Here is a 20,891-nt window from a genome sequence, read left to right as displayed (position 1 = left end):
CTGATTACAGTTTGGTGCATACATGTTACACAAAATTAATGGTATTCCATTTAGAGTGCCTTGGACGATCAAAAAGCGACCTGAGGGATCCGCTTCCCACTTACTCACTTGAAGTGGGCATGTACGAGAGATCAGTATTGCCACCCCTGCCTTCTTCCCAGTGGTCGTGGCTGAGAAGGATTGGGGAAACCAATGACGGGAAAAGTTAAAGGAACTTTTCTCTGTAAAATGCGTCTCCTGCAGAAACACCACCCCCGCCTTTGATTTTCGCATCTCCTGGAGGACCAGCCTCCTCTTCACATCAGAATTCAGCCCCTTAACATTTAGGCTCATTAACCTAGCCATTCCCAAATCTCAGTGTATTCTAATGTAAAGGCTAGTGCCCGGTACCTCGACTTGGCGTGTGTAAAAACTGCGTTCCTCAAACCCCACTGCAATTGGTGAGACGCATACCTGTGAGTAGAAAATAGACATAGAAAAACAGAAACAAACAACTAAATTCGACATAAAAAATAGAAACTTTTCAGTTATGAGATAGGTGTATGGTAAACAACACCACTCGTCCACCATCCCAGTATCAGAGCCGACCTGCATTCACTTTAACTAGAAACTAATACACTAAGCGCTACCTGCACTGTAAATCAACGTGCGACTATACTAGTCAGACTCTGCTAGTGGGTGAGTGGTTAAACTCCACAAAACAGTCCCTCGGATCCCCGCCCTCCCCCGGGATTCCGGAATGGGGAAGAAAAAGAAAAAGCCCGTCAAGTCCAACGGAAGATTATCTGCAGCCACAAATGCGCAGAAGGGCATAGTCAAGTAGGGCCCTTTTCTCTTGAATTCCCAGGCCGCCGTTTGCGGGGTGAGGTTGTTGGTTGCCACGATGGAGGAAGCAACGGCATCAGTTGAGGTAGAGTCCAATCTGGCAACTCTGGGACAGGAAGATCAAAAACCCGGAAAAAAGGTTCCAGGTCAGCAGGGGCCCGGAGGGTGGCCGACGCCTCTCCACGCCGTGCTGTGAGGCTAAACGGAAACCCCCATCTATAAAGAACCTTATGAGCCTGCAGGGATGACAGCAGGGGGCGAAGGGCCCTCCTTTGTTGTAATGTTATCCACGATAGGTCTTGAAAAAGCTGGATCTTGGTACCCTGATACATCACTTGTTTTGGCGGTCGGGCTTTGAGCATTATTTCTTCTTTAAGTTGAAAGTCAATGATGTGACATATGATGTCTCTTGGGTTCCCTTTTAGATTTTTGGGGCGGAGAGCTCTATGCGCTCTGTCCATGGGTATTGGGTTGTCCAGGGGCCTTTGGAGGAGCGAGTTAAATATAGTTTGCAAGATGGCGGTGACGTCTTCCTTTAATTGGACCTCAGGCACCCCCCTGACCCGGATGTTATCTCGCCTGCCTCTGTTATCCAGATCCTCAACATGGCGCTGCAACTCTCTTATGACGTCAGTTTGAGAGGTTGTTTGGGATTGGAGGTGGCGGATGGCTACTCTAGCCTCACTATGCTCATTCTCCAATTGGTTTATTCGTTTGGAGATGGAGAGAACGTCTTTTCGGACTGCTGCTATTTCAGATTTGCAGGCGTCCTTGACTTCTGAGATGAGTGTTTGGAAGTCTGACTTGGTGGGGACTTGTTTGATGAATTCCCACCATTCTGGTGGGGGAGATCTCAGTTGTGTGGTCTTTAAACTGGCCCGCATACTATCTGGGGGTCTTTTTTTGTCGCTTTCCAGGGTAGATGTGCCACGGGGTGGCTCAGGGTCTCCCCTCCATTGTGCCACAAGGTCTGGGTTCTGGGACCCCATGTCCCTGGGTGATTTATGGGCTCTTTGAGGTCTGGGTGTAAGGGCCTCACTTAACAATGGCGGAGGACCCAGTGGGGAGGACATGTTATTTGCTGTTGTGTTTACTATGTCCCCTGTGAGCCGTGGGGTTCCAGCACACAGTGAGCCCGACCCCTCATGCCCCAGGTTATCCCCCAGAGCCTCCCCTTCATTCCTTTCCTCTTCCCTTATTTCCTCAGGGCCATCACTTCTCAGCTCTGTGTCCTCGTATGCCCAGTCTGCCTGCCCCATCCCCCTCTGCATGTCATCTGCTCGGGCAGCCGGGCTCCAGCCACCGCCACGCTCCAACAAGTCTATGGGGGGGAGGGGTGGTATGATCACCTCCATCTCCTCTGCATCGCCGGTGCTTGTGTCAGGGGGGAACTCGTACTCCTCACCTGGGCCGGCGTTCTGAAGGTCTGCCGCGTCACTTGCCTGGTGATGCTCCGGCTCGCGCCGCTGTGCTGGTGAGTCACTGCTGCCGCACGCCGCCTCTGCCGCCATCTTGCCCACGAGGGAAGGCCCACTCCTGCCGAGATCCCCCGGCTCCTGGTCTCTTACTTCTCCTCCTCTGTCCGCGGTGCGGGTAGGTGATCGCCGCTCCGGTTCTCCTATACACTCCTCCATTGCGGCTGCTCTGGGGGGGTGCTTTGTGGCGCTCCTGCTGCCTGTGGCGTCTCTTGTTCCTGCTCCCCTGGCGTCTCCTTTGTAAGATAGGAGTCCAGGGTGAGCAGCGCTGGGGTCCCCGGATCCTTGGTAGCCTTTGGGGGTCTTTTCTTCCCCATTCCTGCTTATGCAGAGCTTATTTTAGGGGCTTTTAGGTATCCCGGGCTGAGGAGCTCAGCCCTTACACGTCCTGCTCCATGGAGTCCCAGACACGCCCCGTCCGCTGTATGTGTTTCATCCATGCTGCCGGTAATAAGTTAAGTGGACATGTCTCTGTGTGGATCACATGGATCACATGGATCCTAAACACAATTTAAAATCCACATTAGCCTATGTCAAAAGGTACAAGCTGAAGGTTTTACAATGACCCTCACAGTCCCCTGATCTGAACATCATTGAAAATCTGTGGCTAGACCGCAAAAGAGCAGTGTATGCAAGACGACCCAGGAATCTTACAGAACAAGAAGACCAAGAATTGAAAGACTCTTGGCTGGCTACAAAAAACATTTACAAGCTTTGATACTTGCCAAAGGGGGTGCTGCAGGGTACTAACCATGCAGGGTACCCAATATTTTGCATTTGCCAACTTTATTTTTAGTTGTGAATTTAAAAATGTAAAAAATATATATATATATATATATATATTTTTTTTTTTTGTCTAAAATGCAGAAAATATGTGTTATCCTTAACTTTATGGCTTTTACAGATAATTTCATCTTCAACTTGCTTAATTGTTCAGAATATCAGTAAACTTGACCAGGGGTGCTCAAACGTTTGCATGCCACTGTAAATGAGGCATAACACTTATTTACAAATATCCACATACTAGATGAATAAGGTACGTGCTACATAGTTAGCCATTTCGTACTTACAAAGCTGATCAAGAGGAATATAAAAAAGCAATGTGTAAGTGGAGAAGTGGAGGTGATTTGTTCATATATAGGACGAGAAGAGAGATAAGAGTGGTGCCAGCAGTAGTGAATAGTGATACGTTGTATCTGGTATTTATCCTGCTGCATTTCAATGCAAGATTTGTTTCTTCATTCTTAATACACTAGGAAGCAGTAGCAAGCCACAGAAAAAAAAATGTGAAAATTCCGTTTTAGTCAGAGATGGTTTTCTTTTTATGTCAAAAGTGATGGCGGTGTATTTTTCTTCATTTGTTTTGCAATTCTATTTGTGAAGGGGAGAATAATTGTTTTTTAAAAATACTATAGAAAAATCCCCAAAATCCAAATATTTAACGGCTACTGTCTGTCTACCTCATGATGTTTGCGTGTTAGACACAAGCAGGATGATGTTACCTTTGAGAGTGACACCACCAGTTTTAGATAGTGTTCTGCACTGAATAGGCTGTCTGATGATAAATGTCTAAAGCCCGCTTTACACGCTGCAATGTATCTTACAATATGTTGGCGGGGTCACGTCGTAAGTGACGCACATCCGGCATCGTAAGGTACAGTGCAGTGTGTAACAGCTACGTGCGATTGCGATTGAACGGTAAAACGTTCATCGCACGCACGTCGTTCATTCCTCATGAATTGAACGTCAGATTGTTCATCGTACCCGGGGTAGCACACATCGCAGTGTGTGACACCCCGGGAACGATGAACAGATCTTACCTGCGTCCTGCGGCTCCCGGCCGGTAATGCGGAAGGCAGAAGGTGGGCGGGATGTTTACGTCCCGCTCAGCTCCGCCCCTCTGCTTCTACTGGCCGGCTGCCGCGTGACGTCACTGTGACGCCGAACGTCCCTCCCACTCCTGGAAGTGGATGTTCGCCGCCCACATCGAGGTCGTATGGAAGGGTAAGTACGTGTGACGGGGGTTAATCGTTTGTGCGGCACGGTCAACAAATTGACCGTGTCGCACATACGATGGGGGCGGTTACGATCGCATAAGATATCGTATGCAGAATCGTAACATGTAAAGCAGGCTCTAGATACATAATTTTTGGACAAGTTTTTTTTTTTAATTTTAAAAAATATGAAAAGTCTATCAGTGCATTGTCTCATACCAAGAACTGTTGGTTACTACTAGGCTACCATTTGTTTCTATGGTTAGGTCACGTTGACATTACTAAGACTGCATTTGTGTCAAAGACCTTGAAAGGGGTTGGATAGAATCCTAAGAGACCTCAGAGTGTTATAAGCAAAAATAGGTAATATCAGCTCACCAAGCCTGCTGCAGTCCCATAATTGTCCTGTGGTGGATGATCAGCGCACGGATGGTCAGAAGTCTCCAAATAGATATAAAATATAAATCCAGCGCAATCATATGGAATATTAAAAAGTTGTCTTCCTTATTGATAGTTTTTCATAAAATCCAAAAGGTACATGCAGCATAAAAATAAAGGATGCCCAGGTCAGAGCGACGTGTTTCAACAAACTGTCTTAATCACCATGATTAAGACAGTTTGTTGAAACGCGTCGCTCTGACCTGGGCATCCTTTATTTTTATGCTGCATGTACCTTTTGGATTTTATGAAAAACTATCAATAAAGAAGACAACTTTTTAATATTCCATGTGATTGCGCTGGATTTATATTTTATATCTATTCAGAGTGTTATAAACGTTTTTCCAGGGATATTGGAGATTTTATAGTATTGTGATTCACAGCTAATTGAAGTTTTTGGAAAAATCCATCTAATAGGGCAAATTTGATTTTCAAAAGTTGAGATCCTCTATAGAATGAGCCCAATATTGATCCAGCCAGCTACTGGTTTCTAGTGACTTTGTCATTACTTAAGGCATATTGTTTAAACACTAAAGTAATTCTACAACTATAGAAGATATGTAATGTACCGGCCTAAAGTTGCCAGGCTTTGTTCTCAAACCATTTTGAATGTGGGGTTAATATTAGAATCTTGTCAGTCAACACTTCTGAAATCTCTCTGCCTCTCTTTTTTTATTTAGTTGTTCCATCCATTCTCTCGCATACAACGCTCTGTGTCAAAGCAATATCATCAAGGAGCTACAGTTTGTTCAAATTAATTAGAGAAAGGTAAGAACACCAAAAAATGCCCGGGCTGTGAAATGTCCACATGATGCACGGTATTATTTGCTCATATCTACTGCATTATATTCTAAATATTGTCCTTCTGCATTGTACATGGTTTTTGTGGCAGACATACCACTGATAATGCCGCTAAGTGCTTTGTAAGTGCTTATCTTTTTTAACTTGCTTTGTTTTGGTTCAGTTGATGACAATTAGTTCATGGACACATTCTTTTTTTATTATTCAGATTGTAGACTCTTATTTGATGTAAATTGCATAGTGACATTAATACAGTGGTACAGATTTAACCACTTATAAAATTAATTCTATTGTTATGCAGCTAAAAATATTTAATGGAATTTGCCTAAATAAACCTGTTTTTTTTTCTGTGCTCCAAAATGGGAGGATTGTATTATATTTTATATTTTATTTTTACTTACGTTGTGTGTGTATATATTTATAATATATAAACATATACATATATATATATATATATATATATATATATATATGTATATATATATATATATATATGTATATATATATATATATATATATATATATATATATATATATATATATATATATATATATATATATATATATACACACATATACAGTGCCTTGCGCAAGTATTTGGCCCCCTTGAATTTTTCAACCTTTCCCCACATTTTAGGCTTCAAACATAAAGATAAAAATTTTAATGTTATGGGGAAGAATCAACAAGTGGGACAGAATTGTGAAGTTGAACAAAGTTTATTGCTTATTTTAAACTTTTTTAAAAAATAAATAACTGAAAATTGGGGCGTGCAATATTATTCGGCCCCTTTAAGTAAATACCTTGTAGCGCCACCTTTTGCTGTGATTGCAGCTGCAAGTTACTTGGGGTATGTCTCTATACGTTTTGCACATCGTGAGTCTGAAATTCTTGCTCATTCTTCCTTTGCAAATACAGTAGCTGGAGCTGAGTGAGGTTGGATGGAGAGCGTTTGTGAACAGCAGTTTTCAGCTCTTTTCACAGATTCTCGATTGGATTCAGGTCTGGACTTTGACTTGGCCACTCTAACACCTGGATATATTTATTTGTGAACCATTCCATTGTAGATTTTGCTTTATGTTTTCGATCATTGTCTTGTTGGAAGACAAATCTCTGTCCCAGTCTCAGGTCTTTTGCAGACTCCAACAGATTTTTTTCAAGAATAGTCCTATATTTGGCTCCATCCATCTTCACATCAATTTTAACCATCTTCCCTGTACCTGCTGACAAAAAGCAGGCCCAAACCATGATGCTGCCACCACCATGTTTGTCAGTTGGGATGGTGTGTTCAGGGTGATGAGCTGTGTTGCTTTTAGGCCAAACATATCGTTTCGCATTGTGCCCAAGTAGTTCGATTTTGGTTTCATCTGACCAGAGCACCTTCTTCAGCATGTTTGGTGTGTCTCCCAGGTGCCATGTGGCAAACTTTAAATGACACTTTTTATTGATATCTTTTAGAAATGGCTTACTCCTTGCCACTCTTCCATAAAGGCCAGATTTGTGCAGAGATCTACAGCTCCCACCTCAGCTGTAGATCTCTGTAGTTCATCCAGAGTGATAATGGGCCTTTTGGCTGCATCTCTGATTAGTCTTCTCCTTGTTTGAGATGAAAGTTTGGATGGATGGCCGGGTCTTGGTAGATTTGCAGTGGTATGATACTCCTTCCATTTCAATATGATCGCTTGCACAGTGCTTCTTGGGATGTTTAAAGTTTTGGAAATCTTTTTGTAACCAAATCTATCTTTAAAGTTCTCTACAACAGTATCACGGACCTGCCTGTTGTGTTCCTTGGTCTTCATGATGCTATCTGCACTTTAAACAGAACACTGAGACTATCACAGAGCAGGTGCATTTATACAGAGACTTGATTACACACAGGTGGCTTAAATTCATCATTATCAGTCATTTAGGACAACATTGGATCATTCAGAGATTCTCAATGAACTTCTGGAGTGAGTTTGCTGCACTGCAAGTAAAGGGAACTAATAATAATGCGCACCCCACTTTTCAGTTATTTATTTTTTAAAAAGTTTAAAATAAGCAATAAATTTTATTCAACTTCACAATTGTGTCCCACTTGTGAATTCTTTACTATAACATTATCTTTGTGTTTGAAGCCTGAAATGTGGAAAATGGATGAACACTTCAAGGCGTCCAAATACCTTTTGCAAGGCACTGTGTATGTATATATATATATATATATATATATATATATATATGTATATATATATATATATATATAATATATATATATATATGATGTGTGTATATAAAAACTTTATCAGAATGTACATACAGCATGATTACGTTCAGGTCAGTACTGTATGTTACACAATCTTCCGTTAGTCATAAGATCCTGACTCTGCAGAATAGAGATAAGTACTCAGCTCCTGGATGAAATGAGCACAAAAGTCCATGCAAGCACTGAATGACATAGCGATAATGGCACATTTGCTGCATCAACAGCTTCTATAGGACAGATGCCGATGCAGCTCTTTTAGATCAGACGACCCATTACCAAAAATGTTCTCGACCTGTGAAAACTAAAATATCCATAGGGTTTGCTCAACATGTACAACAGAACCAGTGCTCTATAATATAGTCATAAAGTATTATATTATATATTATATTATTTATTCTTGAAATAAATTAAATAAATGCATCGTATGGACATGTGTTTAAATGTTATATGTGTTCTCTAGTGCAGGCTCAAGAGAATTCCTGCTTTTTTTTTTTTTCTAAAGTGACAAAGAAATTCTTGTGACCTAGAACGTCCCTCCCTGCTCAAACTGGCACACCCTTCAGGACCTTGACCAGCATAAGAAGCGAGAAGCGTTTCCTACGGACGCTGGTGTGTAGCTAAGGTATGGTTAATGAGAGCTGGGGTCTAGTAGTTGGCTGGGCATAGACTCTGTACACTTTATTCATAATAAATAATTCAAGACAGTCTTTTTCACAAAGCAGAGAAAATAGTTCTAACCGTGTAATTATTCTTACATATTAAAGAAAGGCAAATATCCAGCATCAAGGAGGGTAGTAGATTAAAACTTGCTTTTATTAGACAAGTAAAAACAAAATGTAGTCCAGTAAGCACAGAGGCACAAGTTTTAAGCGTGTAAACCAAGGTTTACACGCTTAAAACTTGTGCCTCTGTGCTTACTGGACTACATTTTGTTTTTACTTGTCTAATAAAAGCAAGTTTTAATCTACTACCCTCCTTGATGCTGGATATTTGCCTTTCTTTAAGTTGTCTTTCCGCCCGGGCCTGGGCGTTCCCTGCATCGGTTGGAGTCTGAGAGTGAAGAGGGGTGAGCTGACTATGGTTTTTTGTTTATTCTTACATATTAAGCACTACAGTGTTACTTACAATACATGCCTGTCTAGTTCTGCTTAGTTTTAGTGACCAGTGATAAAGGGCAGTTCTATAGAGTGATGTAGCAGTAGGAGGGTTGTAAGCATCCTTGTAGTTGTATGATAATATTTTGTTTGGCTAGTTGAATATTTTACCCATCTGACCCATCTTAGCCTTTGTTCTAATCTGTGTTTTGTTTTCTGATTAAAGCAGAAGCCACAACTTTGTGACAAATCAGTCACGTGACTCACGACATGCACTACTGACTTATATTAGGGCCTGTCAGATTTCATCATGGTATTTGTTTTTTTGCCAAAAAATATAGTACTGCATACTACACTATTTGTTCTGTGATGGAACATATGATGCAACTCAGCCCTAAGGGGTACTTTGCACGCTGCGACATCGCAAGCCGATGCTGCGATGCCGAGCGCGATAGTCCCCGCCCCCGTCGCAGCTGCGATATCCTTGTGATAGCTGCCGTAGCGAACATTATCGCTACGGCAGCTTCACATGGACTCACCTGTCCTGGAACGTCGCTCTGGCCGGCGACCCGCCTCCTTATTAAGGGGGCGGGTCGTGCGGCGTCACGGCGACGTCACACGGCAGGCGGCCAATAGGAGCGGAGGGGCGGAGATGAGCGGGATGTAAACATCCCGCCCACCTCCTTCCTTCCGCATATCCTACGGAAGCCGCGGTGACGCCGGTAGGAGATGTTCCTCACTCCTGCGACTTCACACACAGCGATGTGTGCTGCCGCAGTAGCGAGGAACAACATCGGACCGTCGCGTCAGCGTAATTATGGATTACGCCAGCGCTGCACTGATGATACGATTACGGCGCTTTTGCGCTCGTTAATCGTATCATCGAACCTTTACACACTACGATGTCGCATGCGATGCCGGAAGTACGTCATTTTCAATTTGACCCCACCGACATCGCACCTGCGATGTCGTAGTGTGCAAAGCCCGCCTAAGTCTCTACTTCATAACATGCACACAATGTCTCAGAAAGAGATCTAATATTTCGAAATCTTGCACTTATGACCTACAACTGCAATTCTTGTCACAGACGTAACAGAGCTGAAGTTGTAATATGGAACACGTTCATAGATAAACATGCTGCTCATCTCACAACTAGTGATGAGAGAACCTGCTCAGCAGTGCTCGGTACTCAATCAAGCATCGGGGTATTCGGCAAGCTCGGTACTCGATTGAGTATCTTGGCACTCGGGTACCATGCTCGAATCCCCGTCCCGTATGTTTCACTGCTGTTTTTCAGCAGCTAAACATGCAGGGATTGCTTGCCATGTTGACTATTGGCATTACTATGATTGGCAGGCAGCATCATGTCATTGGGTTGGAGCTTCTGCTGGAGAAGTGATAGTGTAATAGAGTGATTCTAGACTTAGAGGCACTTTGCACACTACGACATCGCAAGCCGATGCTTGCGATGCCGAGCGCGATAGTCCCCGCCCGCATCACAGCTGCGATATCATGGTGATAGATGGCGTAGAGAACATTATCGCTACACCAGCTTCACATGCACTCACCTGCCCTGCGACGTCGCTCTGGCCGGCGACCCGCCTCCTTATTAAGGGGGCGGGTCATGCGGCGTCTTAGCGACGTCACATGGCAGGCGGCCAATAGAAGCGGAGGGGCGGAGATGAGCGGGACGTAAACATCCCACCCACCTCCTTCCTTTCGCATAGCTGGCGTGAGCCGCAGGACGCAGGTAGGAGATTTTCCTCTCTCCTGTGGCTTCACACACAGCGATGTGTGATGCTGCTGGAACGAGGAACAACATTGTAACATCAGTCCTTTCCAAATTATGGAAATGACCGACGCTACACCGATGATACCATTACGACGATTTTGCACTCGTTAATCGTATCAAAAAGGCTTTACACACTACGATATCGCCTGCGACGCCGGATGTGCATCACTTTCAATTTGACCCCACCGACATCGCACCTGGGATGTCGTAGTGTGCAAAGTGCCCCTTACAGTTCTTGCTGTTGCAACATAAAAAAAATCTATTATGTTCTCTAATAATACCACAAAATATAGCATTCCTGGCCCCAAGCAATTGTCCATGTGTCGGTCGTTACGTGGATCTTTCCATTAACTATGTTGGTTAGGGCATGTATGATGTTATTGGACACATGCTGGTGTAAGGCAGGGACAACATACAGTGAAAATTAGTGGAGGCTAGGGATCGAGCACCATGGAATGGCTGACTAAATATTTATGAGTTGGGCCGCTTGATAACCCTCCTAAATTTATGAGTGAGGGTCAACTGCTGGCACTCCAAAAGTTAAGAGTAAGGGCCACCTGATTGCCCTCCAAAAGTTATGAGTGAAGGCTTCCTGATAGCCCTGTAAAAATTTGAGCTAGGGCCACTTGTTGACCCTGTTGATATGGTGGAGGAAGAGGAGAAGAAACCATGAATGGTATACCTTTTTTGGATGGGAAGGGGTGCATGGGAATACACCAGAAAAAAAGGAACAGTTCAATTGGCTTTATGTTCCACTGCTGTCATCCACTGGGGTTGAGAAGTTGGGGCCTTGTTCATTTTGATAAGCGTCAGTCTGTCAGGTGGATTCACCTGCAACTGAAAATACTATCAGCTATTATGCCTCTGGTGACACCAAAAACCCGTTCTGTCAAAACGCTAGAAGCAGGGTAGGCCTCCTTTAAGGCGTAGAGGGACAGTTCATACCATGTGTCCAGCTTGTATACCCAATAGTTGTATGGCACAGAGGAATCATCGAGGATGCTGGTACATTGGCTAGCTACTCCTTCACCATCTTCCAAAACTTTTCCCTAATTGTCAGACTACCCTGTGCGTTAGGGCTTGGGTGCTGGGAGGGTCTAATGAAATTGTCTCAGACCTTTGATAATGTTCTCTTGCCTCTGTTGGACCTGGTGTGTCTCCTTCGTCTCTCCTCCTTGATTGTCCAAGGTACTATGATCTCTGCTGCAAGAATTGTCATATAGGAAATTTTTTCACTAATTGTTCAACTAGGACCTTCTGGTATTACACCATTTTACTAGCCCTCTCCACCTCAGGAAAGAGTAATTGAAAGTTCTCCTCATAGTGTGGGTCGAGAAGGGTGAACAATGAGTAATCTGTGTTGGCCAAAATGTGTATAACGTGAGGGTCACAGGAAAGGCTGTGGGACATAGTCAGCCATTTGTGCCAGACACAAAAGAAGCAATACTTCCCTATCCCCAAGAAGAATACAACTCTACATCTCCTCGTCCTTAGCCTCCTCCTTATTATCACCCAATTGTGCTAAGGCTAAGATGGATGAGATGAGGCAGGGTTGGGTAGTATCCCCGTGTGTACTTTCTTCTTGGAACTCCATCTGGTCTACATGCAAAGCTTTCATTTAATTGTGTGCAGCAAGCATTTGAGTAAACACAGATAGTTTACGCAAGATTGTTACGCTGATTACAGTTAGGTCCAGAAATATTTGGACAGTGACACAATTTTCGAGAGTTGGGCTCTGCATGCCACCACATTGGATTTGAAATGAAAGCTCTACAACAGAATTCAAGTGCAGATTGTAACATTTAATTTGAAGGTTTGAACAAAAATATCTGATAGAAATTGTAGGAATTGTACACATTTCTTTACAAACACTCCACATTTTAGGAGGTCAAAAGTAATTGGACAAATAAACCAAACCCAAACAAAATATTTTTATTTTCAATATTTTGTTGCAAATCCTTTGGAGGCAATCACTGCCTTAAGTCTGGAACCCATGGACATCACCAAACGCTGGGTTTCCTCCTTCTTAATGCTTTGCCAGGCCTTTACAGCTGCAGCCTTCAGGTCTTTCCGTCTTAAGTCTGGATTTGAGCAAGTGAAATGCATGCTCAATTGGGTTAAGATCTGGTGATTGACTTGGCCATTGCAGAATGAGAATGTTCCACTTTTTTGCACTCATGAACTCCTGGGTAGCTTTGGCTGTATGCTTGGGGTCATTGTCCATCTGTACTATGAAGCGCCGTCCGATCAACTTTGCGGCATTTGGCTGAATCTGGGCTGAAAGTATATCCCGGTACACTTCAGAATTCATCCGGCTACTCTTGTCTGCTGTTATGTCATCAATAAACACAAGTGACCCAGTGCTATTGAAAGCCATGCATGCCCATGCCATCACGTTGCCTCCACCATGTTTTACAGAGGATGTGGTGTGCCTTGGATCATGTGCCGTTCCCTTTCTTCTCCAAACTTTTTTCTTCCCATCATTCTGGTACAGGTTGATCTTTGTCTCATCTGTCCATAGAATACTTTTCCAGAACTGAGCTGGCTTCATGAGGTGTTTTTCAGCAAATTTAACTCTGGCCTGTCTATTTTTGGAATTGATGAATGGTTTGCATCTAGATGTGAACCCTTTGTATTTACTTTCATGGAGTCTTCTCTTTACTGTTGACTTAGAGACAGATACACCTACTTCACTGAGAGTGTTCTGGACTTCAGTTGATGTTGTGAACGGGTTCTTCTTCACCAAAGAAAGTATGCGGCGATCATCCACCACTGTTGTCATCCGTGGATGCCCAGGCCTTTTTGAGTTCCCAAGCTCACCAGTCAATTCCTTTTTTCTCAGAATGTACCCGACTGTTGATTTTGCTACTCCAAGCATGTCTGCTATCTCTCTGATGGATTTTTTCTTTTTTTTCAGCTTCAGGATGTTCTGCTTCACCTCAATTGAGAGTTCCTTAGACCGCATGTTGTCTGGTCACAGCAACAGCTTCCAAATGCAAAACCACACACCTGTAATCAACCCCAGACCTTTTAACTACTTCATTGATTACAGGTTAACGAGGGAGACGCCTTCAGAGTTAATTGCAGCTCTTAGAGTCCCTTGTCCAATTACTTTTGGTCCCTTGAAAAAGAGGAGGCTATGCATTACAGAGCTATGATTCCTAAACCCTTTCTCCGATTTGGATGTGAAAACTCTCATATTGCAGCTGGGAGTGTGCACTTTCAGCCCATATTATATATATAATTGTATTTCTGAACATGTTTTTGTAAACAGCTAAAATAACAAAACTTGTGTCACTGTCCAAATATTTCTGGCCCTGACTGTATGTTGTTATCATCTCTCACCATCTTGGTTGATTCCTCAAAGGTTTGTAGAATTTCACAGATGTCTGACATGCGTGCCTACTTGTCGCTTATTATGTGCGGAGGCTAAACGGAATACCGATGGCCATGTTGTAGGTGGTATTCAACTACTTCCCTATGCTGCTCAAAAAGCCTTGCCAACATATGTAATGTTGAGTTCCAGTGTGTGGTCATGTCGCACACCAGTTGATGAGGTGGTACTTGTAAGTGCTGCTGCAGCATTGCCAGACCGATAGCAGCTGTATATGGTATATATGTGAGCTTGCCAAACTTCAGAGCCGCCAACAGGTTACGGCCGTTACCACACATGATCAGGCATGGTTGTAGATTAAGCTTTTAGAGTCACAGTTCTACTGGTCGGTTATACCTTTCAACACCTCTGAGGCAATGTGCTGTTTGTCACCTAACCAAATTAGTTTTGGCAGAGCCTGTTGCTACTTCACCGAGGTAGTGCTGCAATGCTTACCGCTTGCGACTGATATGGATGACGAGCTTGGAGATGACAATTCAGAGACGGAGGATGAGGAGGAGGAGAGGGTGTAGCAATTAGTGTAAAAGGTAGAAGAAACCTTCATGGAACTAGGGCCTCAATCCTTGGAGTCGGTAGGATGTGTCCCATCCCACTGTCTGACTCTGAAACAGCCTCCACAAGGTTCACCCAGTGTGCTGTCAGGCACATGCAGTGACCCTGGCTACAAATACTTATCCATGTGTTGGTCTTTAAGTGGATCTTCCCTTTAACTGCGTTGGTGAGGGCACTGGTGATTTTTTGGGACATGTGCTGGTGTAGGGCAGGGATGGCACACAGGGAAAAACAGTGAATACTGAGGAACAATTACCGAGGTACGGCCGCCACCATGAGGTTGCAGAAAACCTTAGTGTTCACAACCCTAATTTGCAACATTTCCAGGTCCAGCAGTCTGATATCCTTCCAAAATGTATGACTGAGGGCCGCCTGATGGCCCTCCAAAAGTCATGAGTGAGGGTTGCCTGATCGCCCTTAAAAATGTATGGATGAGGGCCACCTGATGGCCCTCTAATAATTATGAATGAGGGCCACGGGATGACCCTGTTAATATGGTGTAGGAGGAGGAGGAGGACCATAAAAAGAAGAAACCATGAACCCTATACCCTTTTTTTATGTGGGAAGGTATAAAAGGAATATTTAATTTGGCTTTATATTCTGCTGGTTTCATCTGGTGGGGTTGAGAAGTCTGGGCCAATCCAGGCATTGTTCATTTTGAGAACAGTCAGCCTGTCAGCATTTTAAGCGTCTGTGCCTATTGGCTATTATGCCCCCGGTGGCACTAAAAACCCACGGAATCAACTTAAGCAGGGAGGGAGCAGGGAGTATGGCATGATTTGGCTCAATTCCTTGGATGATACAATTTATCAGTGAGCGCCGCATTTTGACCCTGTGGGAACATTTGATTTGGCTGTCATTTGGTAGCCTGGCTGTTTAGGCTTTGTTCACACATTCAGAAACCTGGAGGACAAGAGTCTCTAGTTCAAAGATTTATTTTAGACAACAATCCAGTAGTACATATACAACAAAAATTAATAGTAAAAAGACAGAACAAAAAATAAAAAATTCCTCTCTGAGGAAGTCTTATCTGAGTGTACTACACCCCAGAGGCGAAACGTACGTTGGTGGGTGATGGGGGAGTCTTTTCTTCTGACAGAACCTTTTTGCACTTGCCACCTTATTGCAGCACTAGGCACTTTTTTATACTATTCTGATTTTAGGGATGCATATTATATGGTAAACCAACTTGTGGGGACTTGTGATAGAGTTTTTTATATGAATTTGATTATTTGTATTTTATTGCACATTGCACTTTTACTACGGTCCCTACACTGTATATGTTTTTCCAAGCAATTGGAATTGACTGTTTTTTGATGAATTTAACTATATCACTATACCTCCCGTATGCTGCTATTTTTTGTTCTGTCTTTTTACTATTCATTTTTGTCGTATATGTACCACTGGATTGTTGTCTAAAATAAATCTTCTTTGCACTAGAGACTCTTGTCCTCCAGTTTTCTGTATACTATTGATGAGTCTGCTGACGGTCATGTGACCACGTCAGGCACTAGCCTGTTCAAAATGCTTTTTATGGCTTTTCAGGATTCTTTGTTTATTATTTGTTCACACGTTGCATTTCTTTTGCAGCATTTTTAATGAGTTTGGAGAAATTGACATACCACAGGGTTTTGATGTGGTGGTCCTTCATTCACACAATAATTGACCTAGCTGTGTGGCATGGCACATTGTCCTGCTGGAAAATCCAGTCCTCAGAGTTGGGGAACATTGCCTGAGCAGAAGCGAAAGCAACTGTTTTTCCAGGATAACCTTGTATGCGGCTTGAGGCATACGTCCTTCGCAAAGTTTGATCTGCCCAATTCCAGCCTTGCTGAAGCATCCCCAGATCATCACCAATCCTTCACCAAATTTCACAGCAGGTGCAAGACACTGTGGCTTGTACGCCTCTCCAGGTCTCCGTTTAACCATTAGACAACCAGGTGTTGGGCAAAGCTGAAAATTAGACTCATCAGAGAAGATTACCTTACTCCAATGCTCTATGGTCCAATCCTTATGGTCTTTGGCAAACTTCAGCCTGGCTCTCCTTTGCTTCTCATTGATGAAAGGCTTTTTTCTAGCTTTACATGACTTGAGCCCTGCTTCTAGGAGCCTGTTACGAACTGTTCTTGCTGTACACTTCACACCAGCTGCCATTTGCCATTCCTTTTGTAGGTCACTGTCATGGCAGTCCAATCTCCAGACCTGAACCCTATTGAAAACCTCTGGAATTTAATCAAGCGGAAAATGGATAGTCACAAGTAGAGTTGATCGAATCCGCCAACATTCAGGACCGGCGGATCCATGCGGATTGAAAATAAAATCTGGATTCGCTCCGGATTCCGGTGCCTATATAAGTCTATGGGGACCATAATCTGGAGATTAAAAATGTTTGTGGAAGGAATAGGGGGGTAGGAGCGCGCGCGGTATACTCAACCAAAACTGTGTCATGGCAGCAAACTCCTTCTGAGTCACGCTTTTTCCTTCCAGAGACAACAATTCAATATTCATTGTTTTGCCTGCCCACCGGCATGTGAAATTGGTTTCAGCTAGACGCGCCCCCACCCTGAGTGGCAGCATGTCAGCTGACTGCAACCAATCACAGGCGGCAGAACGGCCGGTGGGCAGGAAAAGCAGTGCAAGTGTCTGCGGATCAGTATGGTGAACGTGCATGTCTTTCAGAAACCCATGCTTGTTCCTGTCAGAAGTGTGCGGCTGTGCCGGTAACGCGCTGTCAGACTTGTACAAGTCAGACATGACAGTACCCAGCATAGCCTGCGCTCTCTGAACATGAGCATGCATGCACACAGAAACACATGCACGCTCCTGTCAGAAGTGTGTGTGGCTATATCGGTGATGCGGCTTTTTTCTGTATTATTATTTAAATAAATAATAAAAAAAAGTCGTGTGGTCCCCCTAATTTTCATCCCCAGCCATTATAATGCCGGCTGGGGGCTGGTAGTCTCAGCCCGCAGCAGCTCGGTATTGCCGCATCTATTAGATGTAACAATCCCGGTGCAATACCGACTCTTCTCGATTTTCCTGGAGCGGTGGCAATCCGGGTAATAAGGGGTTAATAGCAGCGCAGAGCAGCTACTAAACCCAAGTATAGTGATAGCACAGGCATCTATGAGATACCTGCATCACACTAACCTGTAAGTGAATGTAAATAAACACAGACTCAAAGAAAAATCCTTTATTTGGAAGGAAGTACAAAACACACTCCCTCCTTCTCCTCCTTATTATCCACAAACAACCTGCAGGTCCAGCGTAATCCACACGAGGTCCCACGCCGCTTCAGCTCTGCTACATAGCCAGCGGCGAAAGAACACGACCGCTGGCTGTGCAGACAATGACATGCGCAATGACTGCACGGCAGGCAGATACTGTCACAGGCTGGGGGCGCGTCTGCCTGCAACCAATCACAAACGAGAGGACAGCCGGTGGGTGGGGAAAACACGGAAAGCTGTGTGTATGCGAAGCACCGTACAGGAAGTGAATGCACGACCTGGAAGCAGTGTGCCGCCATGACACCGAGTCTCGGTAAGTATGAAACGCTGTTTTATCTCTGTTTTTCTTTATTTTTCAATTATTTTCCCCAGTGCCGGATCCGGATCGTGCACCCGGAATTCGGGATCTGGCAACCGGAAATCTTTGAAACCGCGCAGATCCGGACTTTTACAGTTCGAATCTACTTAGCCCTAGTCACAAGCCATCCAATAAAGAAGAACTGCTTACATTTTTGCACCAGGAGTGGCATAAGGTCACCCAAAAGCAGTGTGAAAGACTGGTGGAAAGCATGCCAAAACGCATGAAAGCTGTGATTACAAATCATAGTTATTCCACAAAATATTGATTTATGAACTCTTCCTGATTTAAAACATTATTAGTATATTTGTTTCTAAATGATTATGAACTTGTTTTCTTTGCATTATTTGAGCTCTGAAAGCAAGGCATTTTTTGTTATCTTGACCATTTCTCATTTTCAGAAAATACATACAAAATGTATTGCTTGGAAATTCTGAGACATGTTGTCAGTAGTTTATAGAATAAAAGAACAATTTACATTTTACCTATGAAGAGAAAAATCTGAAAAATTGAACATTTTGCAGTGGTCTCTTAATTTTTGCCAGAGCTATATATATATATATATATATATATATATATATCTGTATAATATATATTATATATAAAGCTCAGTGTATGTATGTGTGTATGTATATATGTGTGTATGTATGGGTGTATGTCCGCTAAAGGAATTTGCACCGTCGCATTTACAATCACGAAATATTTGCACAGACGCCTCATGTGACTCAGGGAACGTCATAGACTATGTTTTGACAGGAAAATTTAACCCCGCGCTCTACAGTTAATCTCCAAAATCCTGCCTCCATTAAACTGAATTGAGATGGGAGCTACAAGCTATTAAAAGCAATTGTCAGTGGTTGCTATAGGAACAAAATAAACTGTTAGTATAAGAAGCTTATGTGTGAGGTAATAAGATGTCGGTGGTGAGACGGATAGAGACAAACAGACAGAGAGACAGACGTGGAAAGAGACAGAGACAGCCGGGCAAAGAGACAGCCCTAGAAAGAGACAGCCCTGGAAAGAGACAGCCGGGCAAAGAGACAGCCGGGCAAAGAGACAGCCGGGCAAAGAGGCAGATGGGGAAGGAGACAGACGAGGAAGGAGATAGACGAGGAAGGAGACAGACGGGGAAGGAGACAGACGGGGAAGGAGACAGACGGGGAAGGAGACAGACGGGGAAGTAGACAGACGGGGAAGTAGACAGACGGGGAAGTAGACAGACGGGGAAGGAGACAGACGGGGAAGGAGACAGAAGGGGAAGGAGACAGAAGGGGAAGGAGACAGACGGGGAAGGAGACAGACGGGGAAGGAGACAGACCTGGAAAGAAACAGACCTGGAAAGAGACAGCCCTGGAAAGAGACAGACAAAGACAGATGGGGAAAGAGATAGACAGACACACACACACACACAGAGACAGAGATAGAGAGAGACAAACAGACACAGAGATGGAGACAGACAGACTGATACAAATACAGACAGAGTGATAGAAACAGACACAGACATAGACACAGACAGACAGAGAAAGACACAGACAGTGACACACAGACAGAGACTGGGAGAGAGACAGAGAGACAGTAAGGCTATGTCCGCACGTTGTTTTTTACCTGCTTTTTTGCTGCTTTTTCAACTGCAGCATTTAATGCCAAAATGGTTGTGTTCTGCTTTTCAAGCATAGTCTATGGGAATTTGGGTTTCTTATCCGCACTATGCAGTTCAAACTGCAGCCTTTTTGTTGCAGAACTTTGGTCAAAAACTCAGCTTTGCAGTGCAAAACCCAAATTGCAAAAACAATTGACATGTCAGAAGAGGATGCCCATCCAACCAGAACGATGCATTTGCATAATTGACGGGAGATTTTATAAAGATATTTTGGGCTCTGCAAGGGGCGTCAGGGAACAAGGTGCACCTTCATCGAATGCAGCCCAGGAGCTGCAGAAGGTGCTACATTGGGTCGAATACTGAAAAAACTGGTGACAGCTTCCCTTTAATTACATTTCAAATTAAGGAAAGGGCAACGGAAAATGCTTTGCTAACTTCTTATAGCATTCTCCTGCGTTATGTGCCTCCACTCTTTTAATTTTCAGAATACTAGGCAGTTGCTTAAAAGAACCCATTTCTGCTGTTTTTTGACACAATGTTAGGATACTAGGTTATTATAAGGCTGTGAAATTTGCATCACCTGGCCTTTCCTAGTGATGATAGTGAAGAAGCCATAACCCTAACAAGCTAATTAAGGTCTAAAACCTTGGTCAAAGTTATTTGAGCACACATATCTCCAAACTTTATGCGTTTTAGAAATCATGTCATCTTCAACTTGCTTAAATGTTCACAATAACAGTAATTATGACCAGGGGTGCCAATCATTTGCATGCCACTGTGTTATTGAGGCTAATTAATTAAACCTTTGAATGATAAGAGCCAATAGTGCACAGGAATATTGTTACACAGTGTTCTATAGTTTTTCTAATATAATAATATGATATTTTTCCCAGAAATGATGGATTCCCAAGATGAAATACCTTTTCACATTGTTAGCCCACTGAAGGAGAGTTTAGCTCTCTCCAAACAGGCTGGTACTGAAGTCCTAATGAAATTGGAAAACATTCAACCATTGGGGTCCTTTAAGATTCGTGGTATAGGACACTTTTGTCAGAAGGTGAGTTGGTTGTCAAATACAAGATGCTTATTCTTGTGTGGGTT

General features: G+C 43.5%; 1 protein-coding gene across 2 annotated transcripts in view; it reads left to right on the top strand.

Annotated features, from left to right (window-relative positions):
- The window catches only part of SDSL (serine dehydratase like), a 207,488-nt gene that overhangs the window by 155,542 nt on the left and 31,055 nt on the right, over positions 1–20,891 (top strand). Inside the window, exons 2-5 of one of the 2 annotated variants that reach the window (XM_075320015.1) lie at positions 5,413–5,500; positions 8,276–8,395; positions 8,779–8,839; positions 20,684–20,847. In XM_075320015.1, coding sequence (XP_075176130.1) covers positions 20,686–20,847 — 162 coding nt within the window. In that variant the 5' untranslated portion in view covers positions 5,413–5,500; positions 8,276–8,395; positions 8,779–8,839; positions 20,684–20,685. The remainder of the gene's footprint in view (positions 1–5,412; positions 5,501–8,275; positions 8,396–8,778; positions 8,840–20,683; positions 20,848–20,891) is intronic. The other variant, XM_075320014.1, reaches the window with a different exon arrangement.

This window comes from Anomaloglossus baeobatrachus, chromosome 1 (assembly GCF_048569485.1).
Source record: "Anomaloglossus baeobatrachus isolate aAnoBae1 chromosome 1, aAnoBae1.hap1, whole genome shotgun sequence".
Lineage (NCBI taxonomy): Eukaryota > Metazoa > Chordata > Amphibia > Anura > Aromobatidae > Anomaloglossus > Anomaloglossus baeobatrachus.
Note: the sequence above shows the minus strand (reverse complement) of the source record. Positions and strands in the feature narration are given on the sequence as shown.